This window comes from Budorcas taxicolor, chromosome 7 (genome assembly GCF_023091745.1).
Source record: "Budorcas taxicolor isolate Tak-1 chromosome 7, Takin1.1, whole genome shotgun sequence".
Classification (NCBI taxonomy): Eukaryota; Metazoa; Chordata; class Mammalia; order Artiodactyla; family Bovidae; genus Budorcas; species Budorcas taxicolor.
This window is the reverse complement of record NC_068916.1, coordinates 13,762,098-13,788,201: the sequence shown is the minus strand read 5'-3', so window position 1 is coordinate 13,788,201 and position 26,104 is coordinate 13,762,098. Positions and strand designations below refer to the sequence as shown.

The 26,104-nt window shown below is 40.5% G+C and overlaps 3 protein-coding genes across 3 annotated transcripts; 2 read left to right on the top strand and 1 right to left on the bottom strand.

The window, feature by feature from the left end:
• The first annotated feature begins 1,178 nt into the window (after positions 1-1,178).
• Positions 1,179-7,900, top strand: LOC128050494 (olfactory receptor 7G1-like). The gene is made up of 2 exons (XM_052642751.1): positions 1,179-1,570; positions 7,354-7,900. The coding sequence occupies exons 1-2, from the start codon at positions 1,179-1,181 to the stop codon at positions 7,898-7,900; spliced, it is 939 nt and encodes a 312-aa protein (XP_052498711.1).
• Positions 7,901-14,858: 6,958 nt separating this feature from the next.
• Positions 14,859-15,808, top strand: LOC128051567 (olfactory receptor 7G1-like). The gene is given in 2 exon segments (XM_052644194.1): positions 14,859-15,642; positions 15,645-15,808. Coding segments are annotated over 2 exon segments (939 nt in total). The 5' UTR covers positions 14,859-14,867.
• Positions 15,809-24,059: 8,251 nt separating this feature from the next.
• Positions 24,060-24,977, bottom strand: LOC128051563 (olfactory receptor 7G2-like). The gene has a single exon (XM_052644191.1). It carries the CDS (start codon positions 24,975-24,977, stop codon positions 24,060-24,062), a length of 918 nt encoding a protein of 305 aa, XP_052500151.1.
• Between the last annotated feature and the right edge of the window lie 1,127 nt (positions 24,978-26,104).

Genomic DNA, 26,104 nt, shown 5'->3' with positions numbered 1-26,104 from the left:
TCCAGAGTCTTGGCCTTTACAGATTTGCACTGCCCTGGGATCACAGCGACAATCAAATTGTTTGGCTAATGAGGAGCTTTGGAAATTGAACCTCTAGGGGTACAGAGACAGTATACTGCCTGTGACCACCTCATTCAACAATCTTTTCCGAGAAAAGTTACAGCACACCTAAGCCTATTCCCATCTGTGATCGCTCTTGCCCAGGAGCTCTGGTCTCACTCAATCCTTCTGCCATTCCCAAGGACACATCTCCTATGTGGCAAGTCAAAGAAGACATCAAGCATCATTCCACTGTGATGCCAGCCAGGTATCCTAACGTCTCTCAGTGAATGTTTGGACATGAAGTCAGGTATTATGCAATAGGCTCATCCAAGGGGACCTGTGAGGAGAGTACCTACATCAGACGGTTTAGAACTAAGCCACCCACGGTCCTCCTGTCTGTCAGTCAGCTTCTTCACGTGTTTCTTTGCACTTGGCACCAATGCTAGAGCATCTCTCATTTACTCATATTGTACTCACTCTACTATGACCAGACGCATCTCTTTCTGAGTAGAAATCTGTCTCTTTTAAAACAGGTTGATTGTTATAATTCTCTAACTTTCACTTGCACCTTATCATCCTATTGCTGGTTTGGGACATAGCCGTGTATTACCTCAGTTGCCTGCCTCTGATGTCTCAAGGGATCCAGATAAAATGTTCAAGCAGCCTCTCCCTGTTTCTCTTTATAAAATGACCAGGTTTTAAATAGCTAAAACAATATACACAGTGTAATTTTTTAAATGACACCTGTTAACACTTTCCAGAATTAACATTTGTTGATGCTGCTATATCAGCTTAAAGTTTTTTTAACTGAAAAAAAAGTTTTTAAAGAAACAAAATAATTCACATACACAAGAGGCTTTTTTTTTTTTTTTTTTTTTTTGCCACACCACACAGCATGGGGGATCTTAGCTCCCTTAACAGGGATGGAACCCATGCCCCCTGCATTGGAAGGGCAGAGTCTCAACCACTGGACTGCCAGAGAAGTCCCAGGCACATCTTTTTAATTTCCCTCTTTCAATCTGCTTCCCTTATTCTTTAGATGGTTTTTGCTTCTGGTGACACTCTTCCTTCTAGTCTAGAAAAGACACATTTGATTGTCTTGTCATTGCACCTTTTCCATCAGATTTATCAACAGTATGGAACAGAGGAATAAAACACGTGCTTCCGACTTTCTTCTCATGGAAGTGACAGAGGATCCAGAGCTGCGGTCCTTCCTTTTCAGCCTCTTCTTGTCCATGTATCTTATCACAGTCCTGGGAAATCTGCTCATCATCCTAGCCGTCAGCTCTGACTCCCACCTCCACACCCCCATGTACTTCTTTCTCTCCAATCTGTCTATTAACGACATCTGTTTAAGCACTACCACAATCCCAAAGATGCTAGTGAACATCCAAACACAGAATCAGAGCATCACTTATACAGGCTGCCTCACACAGATCTGCTTTGTCCTGGTGTTTGCTAGTTTGGAAAGTTCTCTCCTTGCAGTAATGGCCTATGACCGGTATGTGGCCATTTGTCACCCACTGAGGTATACTGTCATCATGAGCCCCCGCCTCTGTGGGCTGGTGATATTACTCCCCCTGTTTATTATTATTATGGATGCCCTGCTCCACACTCTGATGCTGTTACAGCTGACCTTCTGCACAGACTTGGAAATCCCCCTCTTCTTCTGTGAAGTTGTTCAGGTCATCAAGCTTGCATGTTCTGATACTCTCATTAACAGTATCCTGATATATTTGGCAACTAGCATATTTGGGGGTATTCCTGTGTGTGGAATCATTTTCTCTTATAGTCAGATAGTGTCCTCTGTCTTGAGAATGCCATCAGCAAGTGGAAAGTATAAAGCTTTTTCCACCTGTGGCTCTCACCTCTCAGTTGTGTCCTTGTTCTATGGGACAGGTTTTGGGGTGTACATTAGTTCTGCTCTTACTAACTCGTCCAGAAACACTGCCGTGCTTTCAATGATGTACACTGTTGTTCCTCAAATGATGAACCCCTTCATTTATAGCCTGAGGAACAGGGACATGAAAGGAGCCTTGAGGAAACTCATCGTTAGGACTCCTTCTTTCCTGTGATTGTCTCTTCCGCTTTGTACTGGCATTTCTAGAATGAACCAGCATCACAAGAATGTCAGGTGAACCAGAAAGCCTGACTCTTGTCCCACCAACTTGTTCTAAACTGACTAGATAACAGAGTGGCTAAGTGAATTTTAACTTGAGGTTGAAACCCAACCTGCTGTTTGCTTGGCTCAGTGATGTTTCACAAATGAGTCCCATTTCCTAATCTTATTTTCCTCCATGCATTCCTTAAGAAGCTAATGGAGGCAGGAGATACACTGATATCGTTGGAACATCAAAAAAAGAAATGTGGAAATTTTGGATATGCCAGGGAGAGGATCAAATAAATTTGTGGACATAAGAGCCTTGAGTTTGCCTGATCTTATGGTTGGGACCAACAAAGGATATAGTGAAAACTATGGTTTTCCAGTAGTCATGTATAGATGTGAGAATTGGACCATAAGGAAGGCTGAATGTCAAAGAATTGATTCTTTCTCACTCCGGTGTTGGAGAGGACTCTTGAGAATCTCTTAAATTGCAAGGAGATCCAACCAATCAATCATAAAGGAAAGAAACCCTGAATATTCATTGGAAGGATTGATACTGAAACCGAAGCTCCAGTACTTTGGCCACCTGATGGGAAGAACCGACTTACTGGAGCTAGGATGTTGGGAAATGTTGAAGGAAAAAAGAAGAGGTCGGCAGAGGATGGAATGGTTAGATGGCATCACTGACTCAATGGACACAAATCTGAGCAAACTTCAGGAGACAGTACAGGACAGAGGAGCTTGGCGTGCATGCTGCCATTCACGGGATCACAAAGAGTCAGACACGACTTAGTGACTGAACCACAGCAGAACCGCATCCCAGGCTCAAGCCTACTGTGAGGCGTGTGGATGTTGGTATGCACTGCATATTTCTTTTAACATGTGATATTGCTTTTGAATATCTTTCTGTAGTTTCTTTTTTTTATGGGGGCAGGGTATGAACACAAGTCCTTATACTTTCCATAATGGTTTGTACTCCCTAGAGTAAAAATGCAAATCACCTTGGAAAATTAACTAGTATTGTTGTGTTCCATAATGTGCTTATATTCTAATTTGTCAACTTACTGGTCTCACATATTTTTACCACTTGCTTTAGCAATTAGGTTAGTTTTGTTTTCTCTCATGTTGTATGTATCAGTTTGCTTTTCTGATGTATCCCATGATAAAATAAACATTATTTATGCAGCAAAAATGAACTCGTTTCCAATATTCTGGACTTGTACGTGTAGGCTGTATCTTTTCAAAATATATGTTCTTTCTGATGCTGGAAGTTTCCTTTCTTTGTAACTAGTGTTCTGGTGTTATAGATAAATCATTTTGAATGGTGTCTTATATGTGTCTGGTATTAATGAGAGTGTTTTGAAAATGGGATGGAAATACTGGGTATTAGATATATCAAGTCTCCTTTGGGTAGTTCCAATAAGTTTTCCTTTGAACAAATAGGCATACACTGGAAGGTACTAGTGATCTATTTCATCACCAATGTTTTCAAGAATACTGACAATCTAATGGGTATAAAACTGATGTCATTAATTCATGTGTGTCTTATTATTAAATGGTGATATTATCTTCATCTACTTCTTTCCTACCTGTTGAATTTTTGCTTGTGGTATTTCTCCTGAGTTCCTTCCCTTTTTCTAATTGATTCATGTGACTTTGTATCACCAGGTTATTATTTTCACCTGAATGCACTGAAATTTTTTTCACATGTGTTTTCTGCTTTTAGATTTTTTTTTTAAGGTTTTTTTTTGAGGGGACAGGGTATGTTCACAAGTGCTTAATTTAATGTAGTGCATTTGTCAATCCCTTCCATAATGGTTTGTGCTCCCAGAGGTTTTTTTTATAAATCCCAGGGTTACTTCAATCTGAGGGATTCATCATTTTGGCTTTTATATTTGAAACAAACCCTTCCTGGAATTTAGTTTTGCCTTGATGTGAGGCAGAGATCCAAATTCATTTTTCTATCCCTGAATAAATTGTCCATTTATGCGTGGTCTTAGGCTGGGCTCTGCATTATCATCAGCAAGTCACGTTTACTCCTGTACCAATGGTATAGGTCTTAATTATTGTAGCAAACCATTCAGCTAAAGAGCTTCCTTGATGGCACTCAGCCATAGATATACATATATCCATTCTTCCCACAACTCCCTTTCCATCTGGGCTGCCACATAACACTGAGCAGAGTTCCCTGTGGTACACAGTAGGACCTTATGAAGTGAAATGAAGTCTCTTAGTCGTGTCCGATGTTGAAATCTGCATCTCCCTTTTTTGAACTTTTTATGTTACACCAGAGAAGAGCTGATTAATGGGCTTCCCAGGTGGCGCAATTGTAAAGAATCTGCCTGCAATGCGAAAGACCCAAGTTCAATCTCTGGGTCAGGAAGATCCCCTGGAGGAGGAAATGGCAACCCACTCCAGTATTCTTGCCTTAATCCCATGGACAGAGGAGCCTGGACTGTAGTCCATGGGATCACAAAGAGTTGAACATGACTGAGCACACACAGAGACAGAAAGTGAAGAAAACTATTAATATATATTGAAGCTATTTTGATAAATTAGAAAAGATGGCCATGATATACTGATTGATCAGAGAGATGGTATTGTCACAGAGAATATATTGCAATGAATAAAATTTGTGTGAAAAATACATGCTCAAGATTAAGATTCAGGAAACATGAAACCCTGAAATTTTTTTGTGTTTTTTTTTTACATTAACAGGTATGCTTTCAAAATGTTACTTGTGTCATACATAGCATATATTTTATAAGTAATTATAATATACAAAACATAATATTATAGCTTATGATATTATAGGGTTATATATAGTATAGATTAGTATAAAATACTAAGCATTATAGAATTATAGCCTTGGTCTTTAAGGATTGGCACAGTCCTGGGATCACAGTGATAATAAAATTGCTTGACTAATGAGGAGCTTTGGAAATTGAACCTCTAGGGAGTACAGAGATTGTGATCTGCCTGTGACCGTCCCATTCAACAGTCCTTGCCCTGAAAAGCAGTAACACACTTGAGCCTTCTTCCATAGATGACCCTTCTTGCCTTGGAGCCTGGTGGCTCACTCAGTTCCTCTGCCCCTCCTGAATACAGATCTGTATGGAACACTCAGCAGAAATGTTGACCATCATTCCACTGTGATGCCACTCAGGTAACCTAATGTCCCTCAGTAAGCTTTGGAAATGAGGACAGGTGTCTCGCTATACTTATCCAGAGGAAGCCATGAGGAAAGAATATACATCAGAAGATTAGAAATAAGCTACTCCAGGCCTCCTGCCTGTCTTTCATCTTCTCAAGTTTCCTTGTACTTTGCACCAGTATTCAAATGCCTCTCATTGACTAATATTGTATTCACTCTCTACTATAACCAAGACCATTTGTCTTGAGTTGAAATCTGCATCTCCCTTTTCTGAACTTTTTACTTTACACTGGAGTAGAGCAGGTTAATAGGCTTCCCAGGTGGCACAGTGGTAAAGAATCCACCTGCAATGCAGCAGATGCAAGAGACATGGTTTCCATCTCTGGGTCAAGAAGACATCCGGGAGAATGAAAAGGCAACCCACTCCAGTATTCTTGCCTGAAAAATCCCATGGAGAGAGGAGCCTGGCAGGCTAGAGTCCATGGAGTCACAAGAGAGTTGGACACAACTGAGCATGGCCACACACACATACACACAACGTTGTCACCGTTTAAGGTGGACAGCAAAGGCACTCAGCCATAGATATACATATATCCATTCTCCCACAACTCCCTTCCCATCTAGGCTGCCACATAACACTGAGCAGAGTTCCCTGTGGTACACAGTAGGACCTTATGGTTATTTACAAAACAGAAACAGATTCACAGACTTAGAGAACACACTTATGGTTGCTAAGGCAGGAAGAATGAGAGGAAGGGACCATTAGGGAGTTTGGAATCAATATGTACATACACTATATTTCAAATCTGCATTTCTTAAAACTGGATAACCTTTAAAATTTTTCCAACATTCACTCGCAATCTTGTGGTGGTATGGGGTGGGTGGACAGGAAGTTCGATAAAGTTCATCTTATCTTCGCATTCAATTCTTGACAATTTGTTATTGCTGTTCAGTCGCTAAGTCGTGTCCAACTCTTTGCTACACTATGGACTGCAGCATGCCAGGCTTCCCTGTCCTTCACTGTCTCCCGAGGTTTGCTCAAATTCATGTCCATTGAGTCAGTGATAGTATCCAATCAACTTATCCTCTGTTGCCCAATTCTCCTCCCGTCCTCAATCTTTCCCAGCATCAGAGTCTTTTCCAAGGAGTCGACTCTTCACATCAGGTGGCTAAAATGTTGGAGCTTCAGCTTCAGCATCAATCCTTCCAATGAATATTCATGGTTGATTCCCTTTAGGATTGACTGATTTGATCTCCTTGCTGTCCAAAGGAGATCAAGGTTAGTGACATACCGATGTATTATTTCAGTTTCCTGGCTCTGAGGTCTCTGGGGATCTAGACAGAATATTCAGCTGCCTCCTTAGTCTCTCTTTAGAAAATTACCCAGTGTCTCAAATAATCTAAATAGTATAGTTAGTGTATTATAAAAAGTGACTACCCCTTAAGCCCCTATGGGAATTAACAATGGATGATATCTGCTGTATCAGGTTCAGTTTTTTAAAAAAACAGAATCATATGTGTACAGAAGGAATGTTTCTTATTCTTCTCTGTCTCCATCTCATCCCAAGATAGTGTTTGCCTTTTGTGATTCTCCTGCTAGGGCAGAAAACTCACATTTGATGTTGTCAGTTTCCATCCTTCTCACCAGATTTTTCCATAACATGGGACCCAGAAACAAAACAGGACTTTTAGAATTCCTTCTTATGGAAGTGACAAAGGATCTGGACCTGCAGCCACTCCACTTCATTCTGTTCCTGTTCATATACCTAGTCACCATTCTGGGAAACCTGCTCATCATCATGGCTGTCATCTCTGACTCCCACCTCCACACCCCCATGTACCTCTTTCTCTATAACTTGTCCTTTACTGACATTTGTTTAAGCACAACCACGATCCCAAAGATGCTGGTGAACATCCAAACACAGAATCAGAGCATCACTTATACAAGCTGCCTCATCCAGCTCTGCTTCGTCCTAATCTTTGTTGGTTTGGAAAATAGTCTTCTTGCAGTAATGGCCTATGACCGGTATGTGGCCATTTGTCACCCACTAAGGTATACTGTCATCATGAGCCCCTGCCTCTGTGGCCAGCTGATTCTATTCTCCTTGTTTATTAGCATCATGGATGCCCTGCTCCACAGTCTGATGGTGTTGCAGCTGACCTTTTGCACAGACCTGGAAATCCCCCTCTTCTTCTGTGAAGTTGTTCAAGTCATCAAGCTTGCATGTTCTGATACCCTCATTAACAATACCCTGATATATTTGGCAACTAGCATATTTGGGGGTGTTCCTGTCTGTGGAATCATTTTCTCTTATAGTCAGATAGTGTCCTCTGTCTTGAGAATGCCATCAGCAAGTGGAAAGTATAAAGCTTTTTCCACCTGTGGCTCTCACCTCTCAGTTGTGTCCTTGTTCTATGGGACAGGTTTTGGGGTGTACATTAGTTCTGCTCTTACTAACTCGTCCAGAAACACTGCCGTGCTTTCAATGATGTACACTGTTGTTCCTCAAATGATGAACCCCTTCATTTATAGCCTGAGGAACAGGGACATGAAAGGAGCCTTGAGGAAACTCATCGTTAGGACTCCTTCTTTCCTGTGATTGTCTCTTCTGCTTTGTACTGGCATTTCTAGAATGAACCAGCATCACAAGAATGTCAGGTGAACCAGAAAGCCTGACTCTTGTCCCACCAACTTATTCTAAACTGACTAGATAACATAGTGACTAAGTGAATTTTGACTTGAGGTTGAAACCCAACTTGCTGTTTGCTTGGCTCAGTGATGTTTCACAAATGAGTCCCATTTCCTAATCTTGTTTTCCTGCATGCATTCCTTAAGAAGATAACAGAGGCAGGAGATACACTGATATCGTTGGAACATCAAAAGAAGAAATGTGGCAATTTTGGATATGTCAGGACATAAGAGCCTTGAGTTTGCCTGATCTCTTCGTTGGTTCTGAGAAAGATCTATATAGTCAAATCTATGCTTTTTCACCAACTCAGTGGACATGAGTTTGAGCAAACTCTAGGCGATATGAAGGACAGGGAAGCCTGGCTTGCTGCAGTCCATGGTGTCTCAAAGAGTCAGACAAGATTTAATGACTGAACAATAACAAGTGGTTTTTCCAATAGTCATGTACAGATATGAGACTTGAACCATAAAGAAGGCTGACACCAAAGAATTGATGCTTTCAAACTGTGGTGCTAGAGAAGACTCTTCAGAGTTCCTTGGACTGCAAGGAGATCAAAGCAGTCAATCCTAAAGGAAATCAACCCTGAATATTCATTGGAGGGACTGATGCTGAAGCTGAAGCTCCAATGCTTTGGCCACCAGATGGGAAGAGCTGATTCACTGGAGTTGGGATGCTGGGAAAGATTGAAGACAAAAGGAGAAGGGGTCAGCAGAGGATGAAATAGTTAGATAGGATCACTGACTTAATGGACACAAATTTGAGCAAACTTCAGGAGACAGTAAAGGCCAGAGGAGCCTGATGTGCTGCAGTTCATGGGGTCACAAAGAGTCGGACACAACTTAGTGACTGAACAATGACAGAATTGCATCCCATGGTCAAGCCTGCTGTGAAACATGTGGAGAGCTGTTCTTGCAAATTCCAACTCAGTCATTCCTGATACCCACCACAGATAAACTGTGTATGTACATAGCAACACCAGCATCCACCACAACTCAGTTTTCTGACCTCTGTAACTGCTATATTGTTGCTGTCTCAGTGGTTTGGGCTGATTACAAGACATTCAATTTTGATCAGTGAGGAAGCTTTCATCTTTACTGAGATAAAGTAACCCTGATTCGAATGTGCCAAAACAATGTTCTCGTACATTATGAAGGCTTCAGATCTGGGGAATGTAGAGAAAAGCTGTTTACTCCTCCAGGTGGTGTCTTTAACCTGGGAGCAGTTGTTTCCCTTGTGAGCCAAGACGGCTGCAGCACATGCAGGCATCATATCACAAAATGTTTACTGGAAACAGAAAGCTGACTCAATCCTATAGGTCTTAATATTTAATAATGCATGGAGCCATCTGCAACATACACCCTTCATTCTCTTCACCATGAATAGGATCAAATGTCCCATCTGAAGCTCATCCTCAAGGTGGAGAAAATGCTTATTTTGAGAGCCTAAGCCTGACCATATGCAGTGCAATTCTTCCTTTGAATTCCATCCCCAGAAGCAATAAAACACCTCAGACAACTTCTGACATGTACTAAAGGACTCAGTAAGATTAACTAGCATCATTGGGTTCCATGATGTGCTTATGTTCATAATTTGTAAACTTACTGTTCTCACATACTTTTACTACTTTCTTTAGCAATTAGGTTAGTTTTCCTTCATGTTGTATTATCAGCTTGTTTTTCTAATCTGTGTCATTTAATAAAATAAATAGTATTTATGCAGCAGAAATGAACTCATTTCCAATACTCTGGACTTGTAAGTCATATGTGGTAGCTCTTCAAAATATATGTTCTTTCTGATACTGCTGGAAATTTTCTTTCCTTGTGACTAGTTTTCTGGTGTTATAAATAAATCATTTTGAATAGTGCCTTATATGTGTCTGGTGTAAATAAGAGTGTTGTGTAATGGGGATGGAAATATTGGGTATTAGAGATACCAAGTCTCTTTTGTGTGGTTACAATAAGTCTTCTTTTGAACAAATTTGTACATATATTGGAAAGCTGTCAGACACGACAGAGGCGGACACAACTGAGCAACTGAACTGAACTGAACTGGAAAGTTGCTGTTCAGCCTCCCAGTCATGTCCGACTCTTCATGACCCCAAGGACTGCAGTATGACAGGCCTCCCTGTCCCTCATCATCTCCCAGAGTTTGCCCAAGTTCATTGTATCAGTGATGACATCCAGTCATCTCATCTCTACACTCTCTTCTCATTCTGCCTTCAATCTTTCCCAGCATCTGGATCTTTTCCAATGAGTTGGCTGTTTGCATCAGGTGACCAAAATATTGGAGCTTCAGCTTCAGCAACAGTCCTTTCAATGAATATTCAGGGTTGATTTCCTTTAAGATTGACATTGGAAACTACTGATGATCTATATCATCACCAACAAATTTTCAAGAATACTGACAGTCTAATGGGTATGAAAATGATTTAATAATTCATGTATATCTTATTATTAAATGATTGATAGAATTTTCAGATACTTATTTCCTTTCTGTTAAGTTTCTGTTTGTGGTGTTTCTCCTGAGTTGCTTATCTCTTTCTAATTGATTCACGTGGCTTTGTATCACCAGGTTATTATTTTCGGTTATATGCACTGCAAATTTCTTTTTGCATGTGTTTATTACTCTTGGATATTTTTTTAAAGCTTTTGGGGAGTGATGGGATGAACACAAGTGCTTAGTTTTAATGCAGTGCACTTGTCAATACTTTCCACAATGGTTTGTGCTCCCTAGACATTTTTTAATAAAATCCAAGGTTACTTCAATTTGAGGGATTCACCATTTTAGCTTTTACATTTGAAACAATACTCTTTCTAGAATTTAGTTTTGCCTTGATGGGAGGTAAGGATCCAAATTCATTTATATGTCCCTGAATAAACTGTTCATTTATGTTCTGGTCTTTTTCTGGGCTCTATATTATCATCAACAAGTCTTATATTTACACCTGTACCAGTTTAATAGGTCTTAATTATTGTAGCACACCATTCAGCTAAAGGGCTTCCTCCATAGCTCAGCAGTAAAGATTCCACATGCTATGCAGGAGACATAGGAGATGAGGGTACAGTCTCAGGGTCAGGAAGATCCCCTGGAGGAAATGACAACCCACTCTAGTATTCTTGCCTTGATAATTCCATGGACAGAGCAGCCTGCCAGGCTACAGTCCAAGGGGTCACAGAGAGTTGGACATGACTGAGCACACATAGAGACAGAAAGCGAAGAAAACTATTAATATATATTGAAGCCATTTTGATAAATTAGAAAAAGTGGCTGTGATATAGTGATTGATCAGAGACAGGATTGTCACAGAGAATATATTGCAATTCAACTGTGTACAATATACACAATTGTGTATAAGATTAAGATTATGATCAGAACCATTTAATGACCCTTGGAGAGATAAACCCTGAAATCTTTGCGTTGTTTTTTACACTAACAACTACGCTTTAAAATATGCTATTTGTGTAATATATAGCATATATTTTATAATTAATTATAATATATAAAATATAATAAAATAACTTATTATAAGATTTTATATATGTAGTATAGTATAGCATTATAGAATTGCATCCTTGGTCTCTAAGGATTTGCACAGTCCTGGGATCACAGCGATAATACAATTGCTTGACTAATGAGGAGCTTTGGAAATTGAACCTCTAGGGAGTACAGAGATTGTGATCTGCCTGTGACCGTCCCATTCAACAGTCCTTTCCCTGAAAAGCAGTAACACACCTGAGCCTCCTTCCATAGATGATCCCTCTTGCCCAGGAGCCTGGTGGCTCCCTCAATTCCTCTACCTCTCCTGAATACAGATGGAACACTCAGCAGAAATGTCAACCATCATTCCACTGTGATGCCCCCCAGGTAACATGATGTCCCTCAGTAAGGTTTGGAAATGAGGACAGGTGTCTCACTGTAGGTTTATTTGTGATGAGAGAACATGCATCAGATTATTAGAACAAAGCTATCCAGAAGGTTCCTGCCTGACTGTCCATCATCTTCATCTCATGTTTCCTTATACTTTGCACCAGTATTCAAACGCCTTTCACTTACTAGTATTGTATTCACGCTCTCCCACAATCAAGACTGTTTCCTCTTGAGTTGAAATCTGCAACTCTTATTTTACCTTTTTATTTTATATTGGAGTATAGCTGATTAACACTGTTGTGATAGTTTCAGGTGGACAGCAAATGGACTCAACCATACATATGCATGTATCCATTCTCCCCCCCAAACTCCCCTCCCATCCAGGCTGCCACATAACATTGAGCAGAGTTCCCTTTGCTGTACAGTAGGACCTCGTTCTTGTTCAGTCACTCAGTCACGTCTGACTCTGTGCAACTCCATGGACTGAGCATGCCAGGCTTTCCTGTCCTTCACCATCTCTTGGAATTCATGTCCATTGAGTCCATGATGCCATCCAACCATCTCATCCTCTGTCGTCCCCTTGTCCTCCTGCTTTCAATCTTTCCCAGCATCAGGGTCTTCTCCAATGAGTCACTTCAAATCAGGTGGCCAAAGTATTGGAGTTTCAGCTTCAGCATCAGTTCTTTCAATGAATATTCAGGACTCATTTCCTTTAGGATAGACTGTTTTGATCTCCTTGCAGTCCAAGGGACTCTCAAGAGTCTTCTCCAACATCACAGTTCAAAAGCATCAATTCTTCGATGTTCAGCTTTCTTTATAGGCTAACTCTCACATCCATACATGACTACTGGAAAAACCATAGCCTTGACTAGATGGACCTTTCTCGGCAAAGTAATGTCTCTGCTTTTTAATATGCTGTTTAGGTTTGGCATAGCTTTTCTTCCAAGGAGCATGTCTTAATTTCATGGCTGCAGTCACCATCTGCAGTGATTTTGGAGCCCAAGAAAACAGTCTGTCCTGTTTCCATTATTTCCCCATCTATTTGCCATGAAGTGATAGGACCAGATACCATGATGTTAGTTTTTTGAATATGGAGTTTTAAGCCAGCTTTTTCACTCTCCTCTATGACATTTATCAAGAGGCTCTTTAGTTCCTCTTTGCTTTCTGCCATAAAAGTGGTGTCATCTGCATATCTGAGGTTATTGATATTACTCCTGGCAATCTTGATTCCAGCCTGTGCTTCATCCAGCCTGGCATTTCACATGAAGTACTCTGCATACAAGTTAAATGAGCAGGGTAATGATATACAGCCTTGATATACTCCTTTGCCAATTTGGAATCAGTCTGTTGTTCCATGTCCGATTCTAACTGCTGCTTATTGACCTGCATACAGGTTTCACAAGAGGCAGATAAAATGGTCTGTCACAGTCAGAGGCTTTAGCATAGTCAATGAAGCAGAAGTAGATGCTTTTCTGGAATTCTCTTGCTTTTTCTATGATCCAACAGATGTTGGCAATTTGATCTCTGGTTCCTCTGCCTTTTTTAAATCCAGCTTCAACATCTGGAAGTTCTTGCAGTAGTCTGAACATTCTTTAGCAATGCCCTTCTTTGGGATTGGCATGAAGACTGAACTTTTCCAGTCTTGTGGCCACCACTAAGTTTTCCAAATTTGCTGGCATATTGAGTGCATCACTATAACAGCATCATCTTCTAGGATTTGAAATAGTTCAGCTGGAATTCCATCACCTCCACTAGCTTTTGTTCATAGTGATGCTTCCTAAGGACCACTTGACTTCACACTCAAGGATGTCTGGCTCTAGGTGAGTGATCACGCCATTGAGGTTATCTTGGTAAATTAAGATTTTTTTTTGCATAGCTCTTCTCTGTATTTTTGCCACCTCTTCTTAATATCTTCAGATGGGTTGTGGTGGAGAGTTCTGACAAAACACGGTGCCATGGAGAAAGGAATGGCAAATCACTTCAGCATTCTTGCCTTGAAAATCCCATGAAGAGTATGAAAAGGACGTTGTTGGTTATTTGCAAAACAGAAATAGACTCACAGACTTAGAGAACAAACTTCTGGTTGCCAGTGGGGAAGAATGGAAGGAAGAGTCCCAGTTTGGGATTGATACGTACACATTGCTATATTTGAAATCTGCGTCTCTTAAAACAGGATGACTGTTATAAAATTGTCTGACGTTTGCTTGTGATCTTTTGGTGGTGGGTAGTGGGTGGACAGGAAGTCTGGTGAAGTTCACCTTATTTTCCCACTCCTTGTTCTTGACATGTGTGCTTAGCCGCTCACCTATGTATTATTCCAGTTGCTTGGCTCTGGGGTCTCTGGGGATCGAAGCACAATGTTCAGTTGCCTCCTTAGTCTGCTTCTCTCTATGAAATTACCAAGTAGTGTAGTATAAATGATACAATTGCTTTCCTGGTGCTTCAATGGTAAAGAACCTTTCTGCCTACTCGGGAGACATGGGTTTGATCCCTGATCCAGGAAGATCCCACACACTGTGGAGCTACTAAGGTTCATGGACCACAACTATTGAGCCTGTGCCCCAGAGCCCTCGAGCCGCAACTACTGAGCCCACACACCATAGACTCATGCTCTGCGAAAAGATAAGCCACGGCAGTGAGAAGCCTGTGTGCCACAGCTAGGGAGTAGACCCTGCCGCAACTAGAGAAGAGCCCAGGCAGCAAGGAAGACCCAGCATGGCCAAAAATAAACAGAAATAAAATTATGTCTAAAATACAGTATGAATAGTGTAATATAAAAAAATGACTACCCATTAAGCCCTTATGGGAATTAACAATGGATGACATTCTGCTTATCAGCCTCAGTTTTTTAAGAAAGTATCAGAATAATATGCATACAGAAGACACATTTCTTGTTCTTCTGTTTGTCTCCATCTCATCCCATGATAATGTTTTGCTTCCTGCTGGTGCGTAAAACCCACATTTGATTGTGTTGTCAGTTTCCATCTTTCTTAGCAGATTTGTCCACAACATGGGACCCAGAAACAAAACAGGAGTTTCAGAATTCCTTCTTATGGAAGTGACAAAGGATCTGGACCTGCAGCCACTCCACTTCATTCTGTTCCTGTTCATATACCTAGTCACCATTCTGGGAAACCTGCTCATCATCATGGCTGTCGTCTCTGACTCCCACCTCCACACCCCCATGTACCTCTTTCTCTACAACCTGTCCTTTACTGACATCTGTTTAAGCACGACCACGATCCCAAAGATGCTGGTGAACATCCAAACACAGAATCAGAGCATCACTTATACAAGCTGCCTCAGCCAGCTCTGCTTTGTCCTGGTGTTTGCTAGTTTGGAAAGTTTTCTCCTTGCTAGTTTGGAAAGTTTTCTCCTTGCAGTAACGGCCTATGACCGATATGTGGCCATTTGTCACCCACTGAGGTACATGGCCATCATGAACTTTCGCCTTTGTGGTCGGCTGAGTCTATTCTCCTTGTTTATTAGCATCGTGGATGCCCTGCTCCACAGCCTGATGGTGCTGCAGCTGACGTTTTGCACAGACCTGGAAATCCCCCTCTTCTTCTGTGAAGTTGTTCAGGTCATCAAGCTTGCATGCTCTGATACCCTCATCAACAATATCCTGATATATTTGGCAACTAGCATATTTGGAGGTGTTCCTGTGTGTGGAATCATATTCTCCTATACTCAAATTGTCTCCTCAGTTTTGAGAATGCCATCAGTGGGTGGAAAGTACAAAGCTTTTTCCACCTGTGTTTCTCACCTCTCAGTTGTGTCCTTATTTTAGCCAGGCAGACTGCAGTGGCTTCAGTGGCTTCAGTGATTTATACAGTTGTCCCTCAAATGATGAACCCTTTCATCTATAGTTTGAGGAACAGGGACATGAAGGAAACTTTGAGAAAACTCATCAGTAAGATACCACTGCCTTTTCAGGACTGTGTTATTTAATTGCCACACACTTGTGTGTTTTCTAGATGTTATTCTCTTATATAGAGCTTCCCTGGTGGTTCAGACAGTAAACAAGCTGCCTTCAGTGCAGGAGATAGGGTTCGATCCCTGAGCTGGGAAGATCCCCTGGATCCCCAAGATCCCCATGGCAACACACTTCAGTATTCTTGGCTGGAGAATCCCATGGATGGAGGAGACTGGTGGGCTTTAGTCCCTGGGGCCACAAAGAGTCACATACAACTGAAGCACTTCAGCATGTGCACACACATTCTATTATGTATTTCCAGATTCATACCACTGTAGTCAGAAATAATACTGTATGATTTCAATATTTTCACATTTATTGATACTTGCTTTGTGGCCTAAGATGTAAACCATCTAGGGAGTGTTCTATGTGCACTGGAGAGGATTGTTCTTTCTGCTTTTGTTGTGTGTAGTGTTTATATAGGGCTTTCCTGGTGTCTCAGACAGTAAAGAATCTGCCTGTGATGGGGCAGACCTGGGTTCAATCCCTGGGTTGGGAACATCCCCTGGAAAAGGGCATGGCATCCCACTCTAGTGTTCTCGCCTGGAGAGGCCCCAAGGACAAAGGAGCCTGGCAGGCTACAGTCCCTGTGTTTGCAGAGTCGGACCCAACTGAGCAACTAAGCACACAACACAGTGTTTGTGTCTCTTGGGTTTTGTTAGTTTATAGTGATTTTTAAGCCTTCTGTGTCGTTTTTTATTGTTGTTGTTGTTTATCCAGAGTTACTATCCTTTGCTGAAAATTTGCATTAAAATCTGTAAGTGTTAGCATAGAAATTTGGATTTCTCACTTCACTCCTGTCAAGTTTGCTTCACATATTTTGAGGCAGTACTGTTTGGTGTATATATGTCTCTAATTGTTCTAGAATCTTGATTATTAACCATTTTATCTCTATCTGACTGTCTACCTATTTCTATCTATCTATCTTTGTCTAGTTTAACAGTTTTGACTTAAAGCCTACATTACTACTATATTAACTCTCTTTTGGTAATGATTTCCCGAAGTTTTTCCATTCTTCCGTTTGCAATCTGTTTGTGTCTGTGGATCTCCAGTGAGTCTCTTATAAATCACACATATTCACATCAGGTTTCTTTTATCTTTTTCCCAATCTCTGTCCTTCAGATTAGACCATTTAATTCACTTATTTAAAGTATCTACTGACAAGGAGATACGTAATTCTCCACCTAAAATTTACTTTCTGAATAAACCATGTTTCTCTCCAAATATGTACCCAGGAGTGGAACTCCTGGATCATATAGTAATATAATATGTGTATGCACGCTTGCTGAGTAACTTCAGTCATGTCTGACTCCCTGAAACCCTATGGACTGTAGCCAGCCAAGTTCTCTGTCCATGGGGTTCTCGAGGCACGAATACTGGAGCAGGTTGCCATTTCCTCCTCCAGATCTTCCCCACCCAGGGTTTAAACCCGCCTCTCCTGTGCCTCCCGCACTGGCAGGTGAATTCTTTACTGCTAGCGCCACCTAGGAAGTCCCAGCTACGGTCCATGGGGTCACGACTTGGCAACTAAACAAAACAAAGGCTCAAGCATTCCTTTCATTTTCTTTTTACCTGTGCATAAGAAAATAAAATCACCTAGAAATAAAATAAGCGGGTAAATCATCAGAAGACATAATTATCAAATGAGAATTTCCCTGGAGATCAAAAGGTAAAAAAATGGATATGGTGAATGCAGAAGCGAAACAGTTCTCTTCTTAAAGTAACAAAACATTTTGCATAGAGACAATATTCCATTTTTATTTTCCTGCATTCCTGCCCTTCCATTCTCGGAGGCAACTACAGTCTTAACTTTAGTGTGTCTCTTGGCATTGTGTTAAGCTGTTTTTATACACATGTATGAGTATGTGTGTGCATGTGTGGTTATTTGCATGTGTATGTGTGTGTCCCAATGCAAATGCCCCTTGCTTCTAGAAGAAATAAACTGTGATATTGCGAGACAGGAGAATAGCGTAGGGAAGTGACATTAGTGAATCAGAATGAAATGTACTAAAATGTGTTCCCTCTTTCTGTTTCTATACATAAGCAAGATATAGTGGTCACTTCAGAACATTAATTCCTCCCTGAAATTAGAAGTTATCATCTCAGGATTGTTCTCTATATCTCTCCTCTTCTTGTTCCATCCCTCACTATCCTTATAATAAACTGTGTTATTTTGTCCAGTCATGATTATGCCATAAACAAATTACTACAGCGAGATTAAGATGTCTCAGATGTCAAGCATTTGCTTGGTGATATTGTCTATTTATTTAAGTTTCCTGTGACACAGGAGCATTCATAAGGAAATGAAGATTCAAAAAACCAGTTAATCCTGAGTATTTTTATGCTAGGTGAAAAAAGAGAAGAAAAAGACAATCATGTGCTTAACAGCTGTGAATGTCCAGGAAAAATAGATGTGCTGACAACTGCACTGGGCCTCTTGCTTGTGTCAGTCAGTCAGTCAGTTCAGTCGCTCAGTCGTGTCCGACTCTTTGCGACCCCATGAATCGCAGCACGCCAGGCCTCCCTGTCCATCACCATCTCCCGGAGTTCACTCAGACTCACGTCCATGGAGTCCGTGATGCCATCCAGCCATCTCGTCCTCTGTCGTCCCCTTCTCCTCCTGCATCGGAGTCTTTTCCAGTGAGTCAGGTCTTCCCATGAGGTGGCCAAAGTACTGGAGTTTCAGCTTCATTCCTTCCAAAGAAATCCCAGGGCTGATCTCCTTCAGAATGGACTGGATGGATCTCCTTGCAGTCCAAGGGACTCTGAAGAGTCTTCTCCAACACCACAGTTCAAAAGCATCAATTCTTCGGAGCTCAGCTTTCTTCACAGTCCAACTCTTCCTTAAATAAAGGAACCACCCCCCAAAAATCAATGATGTCAAAGATCATTTGGCACAGACTTATGGTAATCTTTTTTGTGGTAGTAGCTCAGTCATGTCTGACTCTCTGCAACCCCATGGGCTGTAGCCCACCAGTCTCCTCTGTCCATAGAGTTCTCCAGGCAAGAATATCGGAGTGGGTAGCCATTCCCATCTCCAGAGGACCTTCCCGACCCAGGGGTTAAAGCCAGGTCTAAGTATATAGCAATTAAGATAAATAACCCAACTGTTTCAACACAAATAATAAAAACTCAAAAGAGAAAAATAGTATGGTTTTCAAGGTAGCTACAGCATGAGAAAAGTTAAATGAGTGATTTTTATTTTTTACACAATTTTTGAAGGTTATACACTATTTGCAGTTGTTACAAAATGCTGACTATAATCTACATGTTGCAAAATACACCCCTGTAGTCTATATTATACCCGATAGTTTGAGCCACCTACTCCCCCCACCTCTCTATTGCCCCTCCCTCCCTCCCCGCTGGTAACCACTAATTTGTTCTCTGTATCTGAGAGTCTGCTTCTTTTTAGTTACATTAACTTGTCTGTTGTATTTTTTTGTATTACATGCCAGTGATACCATACAGTATCTGTCATTCTCTGTCTGACTTATTTCCTTCAGTATGACAAGCTCTGGGCTTCCCTGGTGGCTCAGTGGTAAAGAAACCGCCTGCCAATGCAGGAGACCTGGGTTCGATGCCTGGGTTGGGAAGATCCCCTGGAGGAGGGCGTGACAACCCACTCCAGTATTCTTGCCTGGAGAATCCCACGAACAGGGAAGCCTGATGGTCCATGGGGTCCCAAGAATCGGACACAACTTAGTGACTAAACAACAACAACAATAATGACAATTCAAGGTAATGACAATCTCTAGGTCCATCCATGTTGCTGTAAATGGCATTATTTCATTCCTCTTTTAAATTTTATTTTTAAATTTATTATTTTTTGTTATATTTATTTATTTTCTAATTGAAGGATATTTTTTTACAGAAATGTGTTGGTTTCTGTCAAACATTAACATGAATCAGCCATAGGTATACAATTGGGGGAAATTGCTTTACAATGTTGTATTGGTTTTCTGCTGTACAACAATGCAAATCGGCCATAATTATACAAATGTCCCCTTCCTCCTGAGCCTCTCTCCCTTCCTACCAACCCACCTCTCTAGGTCATCATAGAGCACCACGCTGGGCTCCGGGTTATATAGCAACTTCTCACTGGATGTCTGCGTTACACATGGCAGTGTATATATGTTGATGATGCTTTCTCCATTTGTCCCACTCTTTTCTTCCCCTACTGTGTCCACAAGTATATATTCATTTATTTGGCTACATCAGGTCTCAGCTGTGGCACATGGGATCTTCACCATGTCATACTTATTCCCAGGGCAAGTGCTGCAGCGCAGTTAGGCTCAGCGCTGTCTGAGTCAAAGTCTTAGCCTGGAGGATTAATGTTGCTATGGTTACTTGTGCTGACTCCATGTTCATGGTGCAGAATTTCCCATTAATGAAGAAACTATGCCTAGGTCCACTCATGTCTAAACATTAGTATACTAATAAGCTGTTCACACCTTGGAGACTTTCTCAAAACCATCGATTCTCAAGAAAAATGCAAAAATGTAATAAAGCAACCAGAATTTAGGGAATCAACTCTTGCCTGTTTTGGGCAATCAATAAGCACATTCTCAGGGGTCTTAACACAGGAAGTAGAAGTGTCATTGAATTGATCCTGGCACATAAACTAGGGACTCCTGCAGGTGCCAGTACCCAAGCCACCCAGTCGGTAATGGGGCCCAACAGAAAAAGAGGAAGAGGATCTGACTATCATGATTGATTTTCAATATTTATTTTCCTGACATTACCTGCTAATTCTACAACTGAGACAGATGTACCAAAACATAAAAGTAATAGAGAACAGATCAAGTTACGAGTATCAGGGGATTAATTATTTCTAAATATGTCATAAAACCAGAGAAGGAAATGGCAACCCATGCTGGTATTCTTGCCTGGAGAATCCCATGGACAGCAGAGCCTGGTGGGCTATAGTCCACGGGGTCACAAAGAGTTGGGCACAACTGAAGCAACTTAGCATATGTCATAAAAACTTGGAAATAAAGGATGGGATGGGTCCCGTTGGGCTACCTACCTAGAGAATAAAGGAAAGGAAAAATAGGTCTAGAATTAATAACCTATTCATGGAGATTAATTACTACTGTTCATTTAAAATCTGAAGTAGTATGATGTCTTTTCTCATTAGCTTTCAAGTAAAAATGTGACTGACAGCTGAACAGGGAAGAGTCTGCATGTATTTATTTCATACACTGTTTTGTGTGTGGTAGGGAAGGTAAGAGATTCGACATAAGGTCTCATTTTCTCATCCAGTTGTGAGCATCTTAAATAGCAAGTCTTTTATACCAGGGGCTAAGATCCCTGCTAAGTAATTAGCATCGACTAAAATGTTTAAAATCCCACAACTACAAAAGCGTTTGAAGTATCCAAGTGAACTTTGTTCAATTTCCTTTTTTCTTCTTAAGGCTAACAACAATCTTTTCCTCTTTTTTTAATTTTTTTTTATCTTTTCCTCTTTTACAAAGATTTTTTTTTTCATTTTTGGCTGCTCTGGGTCTCCTTTGCTGCAGATGGATTTTCTCTAGTTGCAGTGAGCAGGGACTGCTATCCTTGACAGTCTTTTCCAATGAGTCAGCTCTTCACATCAGATGGTCAACATACTGAAGCTTCAGCTTCAGCATTAGTCCTTCCAATGAATATTCAAGGTTGATTTCCAATAGGATTGACTGGTTTGATTTCCTTGTTGTCCAAGGAACACTCAAGAATCTTCTCCAGTACCACAATTCGAAAATATCAATTCTCTGACACTCAGCCTTCTTTATGGTGCAACTCTAGAGTTGTTGAATGTTTTCTGTTTCTTAATTTCTCACCTCAGTTTTACAGAGCAGAATCTGATTTTCCTCTGTGATCAATCATTACTGTGGTCAATATACGCAGACTTCCTACTCCCTTTTTAGACTTTCATTATCACCTTTTTTCAATTTTCACATAATAGATTCAAGATATATTTTCTCCACATTGGAGAACTTTGGATTGAATTATGTCCTTCATATTCAATTTTATTGTGATAAAAAAAGACAATGCCCATGCACTAGTGTGCAGCTTTGTCCATTATTTAGTAGATTTCATGAGATTTCATCCATAATTGAAGATATAAATAATGATCCATGTTTTTAATATTCACTTAAAAACATTTTCTTTAAGAACGTCAATATTTTCATGTGGTCATCAATTTACTTTACATTTTAATGCTTTCAATAGGAATTGTCTTAGTTTATATTTTTCAAGATATATTTTCTGAAAACAAACTAATGGTGAGGGACTTCCTTGGTGGTCCAGTGGTTAAGACTTCACTTTCCACTGCAAGGGGTGTGGGTTCAATCCCTGTGTGGAGAGCTAAGATTCCACAGGCTTTGCAGCCAAAAACCCAAAACATTAAGCAGAAGGAATATTGTAATAAATTCAATAAATACTTTAAATTCATCCACATCAAAAAATCTTTACAAAATAAACTAATGACAGGATGGCATTGTAATATCACTGTTCACCATCTTAATAGCAATAAATTTTGAACATATGAATATTGTGTAAAATATGCAAAGATTCATCTGGGGCTCACAGAAAGATAAAGCTTTTCATGTTCCATGTTTCACCAAAAGACTGGAAACATTAAAGGACAGGCAAGGTGGAGCCAAGTGGCTCTGCTGATTTATCTCCATAAGTAAGTCAATACTTACTCTTTCAGGTAATATGGATTAAAAAATAAAACTTGACCCCTTTCTTACACCACTCACAAAAGTCAACTCAGACTAGATTAAAATTTTTTAATGTACCACCTGAAATGTAAAACTCCTGAAGAAAATACAGAGGTTAAGCGCTTTGATACTGATTTTGGCAATGAATGTTTGGATTTGACACCAAAAGCAAAGGCACCACAACAAAAATAAAAAAGTAAGTGGCCCAGTGGTTAAGACTTTGCCTTCCAATGCAGGGGATTCAGGTTCAATCCCTGGTCAGAGAGCTAAGCTCCCACATGCCTCACAGCCAGAAGACCAGAACATAAAACAGAAATAATATTATAACAAATTCAATAAAGACTTTTAAAATGATGCACAGTAAAAAAAAAAAAAAAATACTTTAAGAAATAAACAAACAAGGAAGCTACCAGAAACTAAAAGCTTTTGCATACGAAAGGAAACAAACAAAGTGAAGTGAAAGTGAAGTCGCTCATTCGTGTCTGACTCTTTGCCACCCATGGACTGTAGCCCACCAAGCTCCTCCATCCGTGGGATTCTCCAGGAAAGAATACTGGAGTGGGTTGCCATTTTCTTCTCCAAAACCAACAAAAAAGGACCTTTATTTGACAAATTCCTTCTTTTCTCCCAAATTCATGTTGACTGATTGTCTCACCCTGAGAAGCTAAGAGGACACTATGTTTTCCTCTCCACCTCTTTTTAAAAATACATACTGGGACTTCCCTGGTGGTCCAGCGGTTAAGAATCCACCTTCCAATTTATGGGACACAGGTTCAGTTCTTGCTGGGAGAACCAAGATCCCACATGTAGTAGGGCAACTGGCTCCATGCTCCACAACCAGAGAAAGCCTATAGGCCATAATGCAGACCCAGTGCCACCAAAATAAAATAAATAAGTAAATAAAAAATATATATTCATTTGAGTTGTTTAATGTGACAATTTAAATTATCCTTATTTTTAATTTAAGGGTAATTGCATTACAATATTGGTTTCATTTCTGCCATATATCAATGTTATAATTTCATTAGGTATATATATCAAATTGTCATGTTAATTTCCACTGGCTATGTAAAACAGGTAATCAGTGGAAAGTAACATGATCATTTGATATATAAACCTAATGAAATTACTACTGCCGCCAGAATAATGATCATATCCATCCCTTCACATAATTACAATATTTTGTAATTAGTGTCCTCTTTCTATCCCAACCATTCTCCTAAAAGCATTACCCTCAGTATCACTATAGAAAGAAGGCCTAATTCAGGTTCTAATGTGATAGAACCTGACCAAAAAGTCATAATCAAAAAGTTCACACACATTTTAAACATCTCAGTATTAGAGAAGAGCAAAGTCAGTTTTCAAGCCTACAATGAACTGTATTAGTTATTTTGGAATTTCATCACCACAGCACTTTGAAGTAAGAGTCAGGCATTTGGTCCAATCTACTCTTCTTGTTTGTTGACTCATACTGGAGCCCAGGTACAAGGTAGGTGACACAACTACAAGAAGGAGACGTTCCTCAGGTAAGTTTGCACAAGGCTTGCTTCACATCTTTGTTCCTCAGGCTGTAGATAAAGGGGTTTAACATTGGAGGGACCACCGTGTACATCAAAGAGGCTATTGCTGTCTCCTTGGAAGAGTGTGTAAGCACAGAACTAATGTACACACCAAAAGCTGTCCCGTAAAATAAGGAAACCACAGAGAGATGAGATCCACAGGTGGAAAAGGCTCTATATTTCCCACCAGCTGAGGGCATTCTCAGAACAGAGGAGACAATTTGAGTGTAAGAGAAGATAACGCCAAGGAGAGGAACACCACCCAATATGCTAGTCACTAAATATACCAGGATGTTATTGATGAGGGTATCAGAACATGCCAGCTTGATGACCTGATCCAATTCACAGAAGAAATGGGGGATTTCCAGCTCTGTGCAGAAGGACAGTCGTAATACCATCAGAGTGTGGAGCAGGGCGTCTGCACTGCTAATGACCAGGGAGAGTAGAATCAACAGGCCACAGAGGCAGGGGTTCATGATGACGACGTACCTCAGTGGGTGGCAGATGGCCACATAGCGGTCATAGGCCATCGCTGCAAGGAGAAAGTTTTCCAAGCCTGCAAATAACAGGACGAAACAAACCTGGGTGAGGCAGCCTGTGTAACTGATGGATTTGCTCCGCCTTTCAATGTTCACAAGCATCTTGGGGACTGTGGTGGTGCTGAAACAGAGGTCAGTGAAGGACAGGTTGGAGAGGAAGAAGTACATGGGGGTGTGCAGGTGGGAGTCAGAGCCGATGGCCAGCATGATGAGCAGGTTGCCAAGCACAGTGACCAGGTACATGGTCAGGAATAGACCGAAGAGGAGGGGCTGCTGTTCTGGATCTTCTGAGAGACCAAGGAGGAGAAATTCTGCTACATCTGTTTGGTTTTTGGTTTCCATGTTGTGGCTGAGTCTGATGAGATTAAAAAAAAAAATACATGTGAAAACAGAAACAGACTCATAGACCTAGAAATCAAATTTATGATTGCTGGGGGGAAGGAATAGTTAAGGACTTTGGGACTGACAGGTACACACTGCTCTATTTAAAGTGGATAACCAAGGACCTACTTTATAGCACAAGGAACTCTGCTCAATGTTATGTGGCAGCCTGGATGGGAGGGGAGTTTGGGGGAAAATGGATACATGTATATGTATGGCTGAGTATCTTCACTGTTCACCTGAAACTATCACAACAGTGTTTGTTAATCGGCTATACTCCAATTAAAAAAATTTTTTTTTTAAAAAAGAACAAATACATGTGATAGGACACATAATTGATGTACAAGAACCCATTCTTTTAAAACACTGTAACATCTATATTGTAAGTTGAACTGAAAATATTTTTCATCTTTTTCTTTACCTTCTGTCCTTCTTTTAGTCTTACTTTCTCAACCTCTTTTCTTTCTGTCCTCTGTACTCACTCTAAACTAATTTATTCTTTCCCACATTGTACCAACTAATAGAAATTAAATGCAGAACAATGTATAGCTTATTCCTTGAGAGTTCTCCAAAGCTTCCAACCAGCAAGCAGGGAAAACAAAACCAAGCATAAGGAAAGGGGATGGAGGGATAAATTGGGAGATTGGGACTGACATATCCACATTGTTGTTCAGTCGTAAGTCATGTCCAACTCTTTGTGACCCCATGGACCCTCCAGGCTTATCTGTTCATGAGGTTCTCCAGGCAAGAATACTGGAGTGGGTTGCTGTTTCCTTCTCCAGGAATATACACATTACTATATATAAACTAGCATCTATTTTATAGATAGATAAATAATATCTATTTATACATAAAAATAGATAACTAATAAGGACCTACTGTATAGCACAGGGAACTCTACTCAATACTCTGTAATGACATATATGGGAAAAGAATCTTTAAAAAAAAAAAAGAGTGGATAGGGACTCCCCTTGATGGTCCAGTGGTGAAGAATCCACCTTCCAATGCATGGGACACAGATTCAGACCCTTGTTGGGGAACTAAGATCTCACATGCCCCTGGATTACTAAGCCCCCAAGACAAAACTA

Coding starts and splice junctions, on each gene's coding strand:
- LOC128051563 (XM_052644191.1), bottom strand. CDS start 24,977: ATGGAAACCAAAAACCAAACAGATGTAGCAGAATTTCTCCTCCTTGGT.
- LOC128050494 (XM_052642751.1), top strand. CDS start 1,179: ATGGAACAGAGGAATAAAACACGTGCTTCCGACTTTCTTCTCATGGAA. Junction 1,571..7,353: donor GCCATTTGTCACCCACTGAG/GTATACTGTCAT, acceptor TCACCCACTAAG/GTATACTGTCATCATGAGCC.